Source organism: Haliotis rubra, unplaced genomic scaffold, assembly GCF_003918875.1.
Source record: "Haliotis rubra isolate DU_JTF1 unplaced genomic scaffold, ASM391887v1 Scf45, whole genome shotgun sequence".
Taxonomy (NCBI): domain Eukaryota; kingdom Metazoa; phylum Mollusca; class Gastropoda; order Lepetellida; family Haliotidae; genus Haliotis; species Haliotis rubra.
Window position 1 is genome coordinate 47,447 of NW_025767135.1, and position 10,919 is coordinate 58,365.

Consider the following 10,919-nt stretch of genomic DNA (forward strand, 5'->3'; position numbering starts at 1 on the left):
TGTCAAAATAGGGCAATCGGGTAGCCTTGTGGTTAAAGTGTTTGCTCGTGACACTGAAGACCTGGGTTAGATTCCCACATGGATAAAATGTGTGAAGCCCATTTCTGGTGTCCGCTGCCATGATATTGCTGGAATATTGCTAAAAAGGAGTGTAAAACTAAAATCACTCTCTCATATTTCAATATAATTAATGTTCATGTGGAAATCATGAGTGCAGATTGATTTAGATTTTGTCAATTTTCTTGAAAAAAGTGGAATGTTTTGTGGAAGTTATCCCATAATGGATGAAGCAGTGATGTTGACTGTTTTATTTATATATCTGTTATTGTTTTTCTACTGTAGAAATATTTGCGGATGTGTTTAAGAAAACTGTTGATATGTGCTATTAATATCTACTCAATTTCAGGCATAACATTCCCGGCCACACCTAAGGATGGCCAATCCTGCTCGTCCCAATTGCGCCACATCGCTATACACAAGGCCGGTCTACTTGATCACGCAACTATGGCCCACACTCCTGCCCTTAGGATTGACTACAACTACTACCAGATGTCCTACATCACCATCAACGACGCCCTGTCTGACGCCATCCACATCAAGTTCAATCACCCTCACACTGAGAACAAGCTTGAATATGGAAACATCACCAATGTGAATGGCAATGGCATCGTCTTGAGGAGCTCCAGGATGAACATCCTCTACACCCGAGTTACGAACAGCGATTCCGCGGGATTCTTGTTTGACCCATTCTTTACAGAATATGACTCTCTTCTCGTCCGAAACTCCATTTATGCCACAAGGCGAACCTACATAACAGAAAATCCACAGTTAAGCATTGGCGATAGAAGCATGATCTTCCTGCTAACTAAGCCCGGGTCTGCAACGGAGAGTAAATCGTATTTCTGCGAGTTGTTTGTGACTAGCACATTCCGCATCACACTGCAGGTGCTGGATTACTCCCCTTTGACTGACATCGAGGAAGTGACAGTGTATGATTCCAGTCGGTCACAGATTCAACAAAACACACACAGCTGGAAGATTGAGGAGGATCTCATTGACTTTCCCATCGTCTCCACTTCTCAGTACCTGACTATAAAGCTGGATATAAAGGGAGGAGTTCGTTCTGGGAGGCTGTCCTTTGCTGCAATATCATGTAAGTACTCACTCTCAGCTGGTTGTTTGTTTGCTTGTATGATTCTAAGCCATCTGTATGATTAAGCGCAAGTCACTGAAACTGGCCTCCCTATTCACTGAGTCAGCTGATACTACCAGAGATGTCTTCTGGGTGCCCGTTCTCACTCGGAATCCACACAGTGTTTACTGGAGGGGAGGTGGGGCAGCCTGGTGGTTAAAGTTTTTGTTAAACCTTCACGCCAAAGTCCCAGGTTCGATTACCCATATGGGTACAATGTGTGAAGCCCATTTCTGGTGTCTGCCACAGTGATATTGTTGGCGGCATAAAACTTAAACTCACTCACTCAGATTTCAACAGTGTAAATCAAATGTTGTTCTCACTCACTGAGGTGAAAATCAAGAGCACTTCAACTATGTTAACAATTAAGTGCTTTGAGCATGTATATGCATCGTTCGAAATACCTGCCTGCACGACTGCCCGGTTATTTTCAACACGGCCTGCCAGATTCTCAATTCACCTGCCCGATTGTCGGGTTAAAATTTAGTATATAAGTATTTTTTCTGTGGGCAGGTATGTTTTGGTCAGGGCTGGCAAGTTTTATACCTAACCAGCCCTGTGGTCTGGCTGAATTTTTTTTTGAGTTTCATACCCTGGTATATGGTGTGTATTTGGTACATTATAAATATGCACATTACTGTTTGAGTCTCAAACCTGCTCTGTTCCATGTTTTCAGATCAATATGAGCCAACACCTCCAGAACTGAAGACACATCTTCGTAACTGTACGTTCAACTACAATAACCAGGGCATCGTTACAAAGCATTACAACAACCCGTCCAACAGGAAACTCGAACTGTACCATCGGCACAAGCTGGAAACGTTCGTCTTTGAAAGAATCAACGTGTTCCACAGCAGGAAGGAGGCCATGTACATGCCGAGTGTCACCAAGTACAATGAGGACTATATCCCCACCTGGGAGGAGATGACCATTCCTCAGAAGGTGGCAACCATTGAGTATACCATTGACCAGTGCCACTTCCTCGACAACGAGTATGGAATTCTGGCCGAGCATAATCATGTAGACTTTGCCAACAATGTCTGGCACTGGACTGTGAAGCGTTCTGACATCATGAATGTCAACAATGGTGGCTTTGAGGTTGAGCTGCCAAGGGTTAATGATGAAGGAGGAGGAGTTAAAAAACACAAGATACTGTTCCAGGACAACATTGCAAAGAACAACAGGAAATTTGCTTTTACTGTTGCCGGATATTACGCCAATGTTAGCATAAGGAGTAACACGTTTACAAACAACTTGTGTAGGAAGGGCCTCATGATGATCTCGGGCATGGAAAAGGACATGTATATATACAGCAATAAGATTGAATCCAACTCAGGGACCTACATGATCGACCTGGACATTATAAGCCATTCGGAATACTCCAACCAAGTGGCAGGGCTCATGGAACTCAATGAAATAAAAGGCAACCAGTATTTTCCTGGACAGGTGGCGCCAGGTTCTGAATACAGCCCTAAGACCTTCACGGTTGCCTTCCGAGGGCTACAGAGTATGAAGGCCAAAAGAAACCTGTTTGAGAATCCGGACCTTGGATTTGAGCTGGTGGCAGCCACAACAGCCCTCTCCCTTGGGAACACTGTCGATGTGACGGAAAACTGGTGGGGTTCAACCAATATTGATGTGATTAGGAAGAGGATCTTTGATTTTGACGACTGGAACAGCTATGCCATTGCAAGCTACCATCCCTACTTAACAAGAGCGGATGTGAACTCTGACCTGGCCACTGGTCCACCTGTGGATCTTCCTATCGATCTGCGCCGACTTGGAGGTCGAGTTACTACCTCTCTGAGTTTGCCTTACCAATCCACACCCTACACAGTTGTTGCCGACTTGACTATCATGCCGCAGGCAACACTGACTATCGCTCCTGGAACCGTGCTGCAGTTCAGACCAAATGTGGGTATTCTCGTTCTCGGCAAACTTCAGGCTCGGGGACTTCCCTACAACAGAATCAAACTCGAGCCTCTGAAGGACACCACTTTGCCCAGAGTGAAAAGAGAAGCTGAATGGTCGGAACACAGACAGAAGCGTCAAGTCTTAGGAGATGTGCACCTAAAAGGAGATGGTACTCTTTTCAATGATGAGGGATTCCTGGAGCTCTACAACACTTCCACCCAGTCCTGGAACATCATGTGCGACAACCAGTTCAATGAGAAAACAGCAGAGGTTGTCTGCAGAGCTCTTGGCAAGGAAACAATAAATGTTCGGGTCCGATTCACACACTTGTATGACCACTACATTTATGGCAAACCAAGTTATTTCCGAAAGGAGTTCTGGACATTTAGTTACTACTGTCGAGGCGATGAGACCTCATTGGAGCAGTGCGAGAAGCGGTACAACTACAATCTACTGCCATGTATCTATGCCGCCAACTACACCTTCATCACGTGCGGGCCGCGGAACCTGGAGAGTGATGTGGACTACTGGGGCAACATCAGGTTCGCTACGGACAGCTACCAGGAGAAGTTCACTCTGGACCAGACGTTTTACCAGGACTCCTATGTTGAGTACATGGATATAGAAGGAGCTGGTATCCTGCATGGGGAAAAGGTTGGTGCCATCCAGACAACCTATGTCACACCAGTCTTCAAGAACATCAACATCACCAAATGTGCTTCTAATGGGTATGACATCATCGCACCCAGAGACATGATGGAAATACGGAATCAGAACATTTCCGGGAATCTTGGGTTCGGTGTGAATGTCCTCGTCCTGAACGGGGAATCGAGTTTACGAGAATCGTCCTTCACTCCGCTCGGTATCAGCACGATCCCATACCATGTGTATGGACTGGTTGACATCTGTCGGATGGAGAAGGAAATCACGCTGGACAACAGAATGATCCTTTACTATAAATACTCCCACAAAGCTGTGGACTGTGTCAAAATTATCAGAAGCTCCAACCCAAGGAAGACTGTCGGACTCCGATTTCTGCAGCTTAATCTCTACCATGAAGCCTTCTCGCGGCGGAACTCCATTGAGTTGTTTGATGGTCGAGGGGATAACCTACTGAAACAAATCCTGGCCAACACAAGTGGGGCTGATCTGCTGAGGCAGTACACCAGCACCGGTGATACTCTCGCCATTCACATGCACGCCTCCGTCTCCTTCCAGTATTATGGATTTATTGCTGAAATCGTAACTGTGCCACCCACGGGATTGACATATCCTGGTAAGTTAACATTTAAACCACATCTGTGTTTTTTTCTTGCTTCTATAAAAATGTATATCCTGCATTTCTTTTCAAAATTTACAGCTGAAATTAAGAAGGCTTAGTGGAACTGTTAATTTGATTTAATAAAAATCTTTATGTGTGCATTTTAATTGTAAATTTTATATCAAGATTGTTATGAGGGAAATGAACCTGATACGCCATGCTGACAGCATTCAGACTGTTAAGGCACAAACCTCTTGCCATATTGTCATAATTACACAGCTCGATACAAATGAAAACTTGACAGTTCATAAATCATATTTTCTTCATTAATTCTCTTCAACTCTTAATGCAGCCATTGTTTTACTGAAAGCTGATTTTGTGTACCCATGTGAAATACTTTGATGACAAAGGAACAAATAATTTAAAATTTTGTAATTTGATATTCATCTACTTTTCAGTTTCTTTAACAAATTTGAATTGTAAAAAATCATCATTGATCATTATAAGTTTGATTCTTTGTGATTGTATTATTAAAAACAGATGATGTCATGTTTGGATTAAACAGAGATTTGAGATAATTTTTCTTGTTCTACAGACAGCAACTACCGACATGTGCTGCAGCAGACGGTTATAAGGAGCAACCAAGATGGTGCCATTCAGTACAAAAATGTTGGGGAGATAAATCCGTCCCTCTTCATCGATCACTGTTGGCTTGAAGATAATGGTGTGGCCATATTGAACCTGACCTCTCCACCAACGATTGATATTTCACTGCAAGGAACGGTTCTGTTCGACTTCAGCCACAACTACATTGGTCGAAACAAAGGTGGAATGTATTTCTCTGCTAGGACCAAAACCATCGCAACTGCATTACGTGGAAACATTTCCAATAATGTGTTTGCATATGGTTCCCATGGTGAGGCTCTCAACATCTCCGGCCATTATTACCAGCGTGTTTTCCTGTTCCAAAATTACTTCTACAACTACACAGCAGGGGACTACCGTGATGTCATTCACATCAAGGATGTGGTTGTGAACTTCACCTACAACGTCATTACAAATAATGTCGGTCATTACATCCTGGCGGCCTACAATAATCCTGATCCACAGGCACGGCAGGAGTACACTAGGTGTGGCTTCGATGACAACAACGCGACAGCCCTGTATGAGAGTACTGTCAAGGTGGGCAGAGGTCGCCCTGTCTTCCACCATAACTATCTCGTCAATGAGCTCAACGACTTTGAGTTTCAGTCAAGCTCGAAAGAAGAGTAAGAATCTCTGTTTTCTCTTTCTTTGATAGATTTAAACTGGTTTAATTCTTGTCCTAAATTTATGGGAAATGAATTCCTGGGAGCAGTGTTTTAGTTCTGGAAATTTCAATCAACATCTTGGTTGAAAATCTTTTACCCTGTCTGGGTCCTGTTTCACAAAGAAATCATAAATGACTGTCAGATATCCTTGACTTTAACGTTTACTAACAGCCTAATAAGATGGCTATGTACCCTTTGGCTGTTTTATGATGCATTAATGGCCCTGTCGTCTGCGGTGTTGCAATTTGCTGTGTAGAGTTGTGTCCCATAACTGTTCTGGGATCCGTCAATCCTAGATTTAAATTCCCTGTTCCCCCAGATATAAAATTTAGTCAGTCAGCACCACAGTCTTGACTTCATGAAAGTGTCCATGACTTGTCTCATCTCAGTATGCTGGTACACCTTCATATGGATGCAGCATTGCTCAAATTGAGACTATCATTCAGATGAGGCATTGTCTCCCTTACTACTTAGAAACTTACTGTCTAACACAAAACAAGGAAGTTGTTTGACCTTTGGAAAGAAGGTATAACAAGTATTTTTACTGATGCTTATATTTGACTTTATACATTTGCTGAACTAATTGTTATGGTTTGCAGTCCTTCAGAGCTTCCTGTGAATGCGACCCAGAACTGGTGGGGGTCGGACCGAATCGGGTACATCAACGGGAAGATCTGGGATGAATCCGATAACCCGCTGCTGTCTCCAGTTGTCTTCAAGCCGCCAAAGCTGGACAACAGATCTGTCGTTGATGGTGAGCTTCATAGAATTAATGATCAGTCTGAGCCTTGTAAAACGCTAAGCGATCTTTTAGATAATTATTCCACCACAACTATCTTGTCAATAAGCTCAAAAGAAGAGTAAGAATGTCTGTTTTCTGTTTCTTTGATTGATAGATTTCAACTGGTTTGAAGCTTGTCCAAAATTTCTACAATGCATTTATCCCTAATTACAATAAACTAGGACTTTGTTGTTGATTTTCTTGAGTAACCGTGATATTGTAGCTACTATTTACTTTTAGTCTTTCATTATTTTTGTTGTTGTATAATTATGTTAAAAATGTGTGAAGGTGTTCCCCCAGCCATGTGGTTCCCTCACACTTCATGTAAATATATTGCTCTATACTTTTTAATAATTGCTTTTTATAAATACATGAATTAAATATCTGTTCATATGTAGATTTGTCACTGCAGGGACATTGTTATTGACTTTGTTAGGAGTGTTTCTGTATTGGGACTTTCTCTCTCGTTACGACTGACCTTCCCATGTTGTGTCTGCTTCAGGCCAGTGTAGACCAGGCTGGAAGCTGGACACAGGGCGTTGCTACCGGTACATGGGGGGAGCCCTGCCCTTCTACCAGGCTAACGATTTCTGTAGGGTGAGTTGCTTCTACTGGAATGTTTCTGTGTTTTTAACTCTGGATTCAACTTCCACCGGTATGAGAGCGGTGTGCAAAGGTCATTTGTTTGTTTGTTGTTTGTAAATACGCTCTCCCAGACAATATTCCAGCAAGCTATGATGGCGGGACGGGCGACATGTGTCAACCAAGTCAGCTAGTCTGACCTCTCACTTCCTCTTACGACAAGCATCTTACTGAAGACCAGTTCAAAGACAATCTAGTGATTAACAGCAATTCCAGCATTGATCTGGACGACAATCCAGGGGATATCGATCTGTGCAACTGATGACATGTGTCAACCAAGTCAGCTAGTCTGACCTCTCAATCCTGTTATTCATTGTTCATTGGTTCTTGTTTTACAGGGGTAGTTGTACATGGGAGGTCTCTAACTATGAGAACACTGATGTAAATAATTATGCTTTCAGAATAGAATACCTACTCTTAACTTTCAGTCAATGAAAAATGTATGATTATGTGTACAAATGATTTTATTTATTTAATATTTTATCACTGAAACGCTGAGTCATCACAGATTTCATGGACATTGAGTAGTGGTGGGGTAGCCTTGTGGTTTAAGTGTTTGCTTGTCATGCCAAAGACCCGGGTTCAATTCCCCACATGGGTACAGTGTGTAAAGCCCATTACTGGTGTCTCCCGCTGTGATATTCCTGGAATATTGCTAAAATCGTGGCGTAAAACCATACTCACACACTCACAGACATTGAATCTCAACAGAATGAGAATTACCTGTGCACTGAAAACTGAAAGTGACCAACTGATGGTGTGATTATTTGCAGGCTAATGGTGGTTTCCTGGCAGACCTGCGAGGTCGGGAGTATTTCCTGGAGTACTTGGTACGGCTGATGCGTGCTGTGGACAGTCCAAGGATGCGTGTTTGGGTGTTGGGGGAGGTAAAGTCCGGGTACTGCGCTGCCCTTCAGGGGAACAACATGGTCATAGAGGATGACTGCACAAGGCTCCTGTATCCATTCATCTGTGAGAAAGGTACGCAAACACGTTCTTGAGGGGAATCACACAACTGTGGTTATTCTTATCACATGAGGGGTGGTGGTGTAGCCTAGTGCTTAAAACGTTTGCTTGTCACGCCGAAGACGTGGGTTCTGATTCCCACATGGGTACAATGTGTGAAGCCCTTTTCTGGTATCCCTTGCTGGGATATTGCTAAAAGCTCCGTAAAACCCAACAATGTTTGAAGCCTATTTCAGGTGGTCACTGTGGTGATATTTGCTTGAATATTGCCAAAAGCAGTGTAAAACCTGTAAAACCTGTAAAACCACTCCAGTATCAGTGAGGGATGCCTAATGAGTATACTCAAATTTGAGTGCAATGTTGACTAGGGCTGGGACAAGTCCAAATTTTCTACCCAGGTACCCCATCCCCTATTACCCTACCCTACCAAGATACCCGTTATGTTAATTCCTGACATCAAATTTGTAAGAAATGGACTTATATTCTTCAGGCTAATATTTCGAGTTTTTCAATTCTTAATCATGTATTATATTCAAAACAGTAGACTGTAAATAATGTCTACATCTTCAAAGACAATACAACCTTTAAATCCTGAAAGAATAACATATTACATTGTTTGATCTATTAGTCACATGATCATAATGGGTCTGGGTATTTAGACAGGTACCCGGGTTCAACTCGTTACCCACCCGTCCCGGGTATCCAGATTACCCATCCCAGCCCTACTGCTGACACAATTGTTTATCTCAACCACACGATTGTGATAGACGGTAGAGATACCATACTGCATGTATTCCCTGGCGTAATTTTTCTGCCAGAGGATAGATAACATTGATGGTCGAGGTCCTTGAGATCTAAATTGGACTACAAAACAACTTGTGTGAATAGCAACTTGAGATTGATGAAATTTAGCATCATCATGATCTGTCAGATATATTCACTCTGTGTAAGATCAAAGTTGCTGGAGGGCAAAATAGGGCAAAAAGGATTATGAATGAACATAGAGACTTTTCTGGGTTTCATCTTCTTTTTATTGTTTTTTATTGAAATCCAGAATAGTCTTGTTGTTCATCAAATAGCATCTTCTACAATGCCAAGCAAGCATCTAAGGATTATGAATGTTCTAATCATTTATGATGTGTTTTGTAAAGTCATAGATAATGGTTATGTCAAGGTCACTTTTGCGTGGCAAATGCAGAACCTTTACAAGAGGTCGTCTACAGCTGCTACACTCCAGGGTGGCGTTGTACAAAACAACCTTAACGCTATGACTATCTGAAGTCTATGTTAATGTATGGGAGCTACAGTCACCTTAGCGCTAAGATCGCTGTGTACAACGGCACCCGGGTCCTTGGGTTATGGACAATCCTAGGCTGAATAGACAAGATGAAGCTTCTCTTCCTAGGGCAATTCTGTAGAGCAGCCGGCACAGTCACTGTGAAGCCGATCTTCTATCTGAGACTGTGCCAGTATGTCACCACTACCACACGTAGTACCAGATCCATAACTCATGATCTACTAAATGTAGCCAAGAAGTATGGATTATCAGATTTCAAATTCGGTGAATTTCCTTACAAAATTCATGAGTATCGTGTTTTGGCAATGAATGTACAGATACATTGTTTGATCCAGATGCCTGAACAGATAGTGTAAGAAAATTTGTCTGACAGCGATGACAGAATTTGAATGAGGAACAGATGTGAATGTTTGTAATTGTGAATGGCTATATATGGTATATGTGTTACATTGAATGTATAGGTATAGCTGACTGAGATGTTAGTGTATGACAGACTGTATGACAGTGACATGTTTGAGATGTACGTTTTATAGTTAATGTATGGCTCATATGCTGTGTGTCTCAGTAGGGTTAGTGTATGACAGACTGTATGACAGTGACATGTTTGAGATGTATGTTGTATAGTTAATGTATGGCTATATGCTGTGTGTCTCAGTAGGGTTAGTGTATGACAGACTGTATGACAGTGACATGTTTGAGATGTATGTTGTATAGTTAATGTATGGCTATATGCTGTGTGTCTCAGTAGGGTTAGTGTATGACAGACTGTATGACAGTGACATGTTTGAGATGTATGTTGTATAGTTAATGTATGGCTATATGCTGTGTGTCTCAGTAGGGTTAGTGTATGACAGACTGTATGACAGTGACATGTTTGAGATGTAATGTTGTATAGTTAATGTATGGCTATATGCTGTGTGTCTCAGTAGGGTTAGTGTGCATGACAGACTGTATGACAGTGACATGTTTGAGATGTACGTTGTATAGTTAATGTATGGCTATATGCTGTGTGTCTCAGTAGGGTTAGTGTATGACAGACTGTATGACAGTGACATGTTTGAGATGTATGTTGTATAGTTAATGTATGGCTATATGCTGTGTGTCTCAGTAGGGTTAGTGTATGACAGACTGTATGACAGTGACATGTTTGAGATGTATGTTGTATAGTTAATGTATGGCTATATGCTGTGTGTCTCAGTAGGGTTAGTGTATGACAGACTGTATGACAGTGACATGTTTGAGATGTATGTTGTATAGTTAATGTATGGCTATATGCTGTGTGTCTCAGTAGGGTTAGTGTATGACAGACTGTATGACAGTGACATGTTTGAGATGTATGTTGTATAGTTAATGTATGGCTATATGCTGTGTGTCTCAGTAGGGTTAGTGTATGACAGACTGTATGACAGTGACATGTTTGAGATGTATGTTGTATACTGTAGTTAATATATGGCTATATGCTGTGTGTCTCAGTAGGGTTAGTGTATGACAGACTGTATGACAGTGACATGTTTGAGATGTATGTTGTATAGTTAATGTATGGCTATATGCTGTGT

The 10,919-nt window shown here is 42.0% G+C and overlaps 1 protein-coding gene across 1 annotated transcript in view; it reads left to right on the forward strand.

The window, feature by feature from the left end:
• LOC124289865 (protein bark beetle-like) overlaps positions 1 to 10,919 on the forward strand; it is a 32,638-nt gene that overhangs the window by 14,319 nt on the left and 7,400 nt on the right. The window contains 6 exon segments of the mRNA XM_046726542.1: positions 407 to 1,153; positions 1,869 to 4,382; positions 4,963 to 5,635; positions 6,277 to 6,431; positions 6,961 to 7,055; positions 7,874 to 8,081. Coding sequence (XP_046582498.1) covers positions 407 to 1,153; positions 1,869 to 4,382; positions 4,963 to 5,635; positions 6,277 to 6,431; positions 6,961 to 7,055; positions 7,874 to 8,081 — 4,392 coding nt within the window.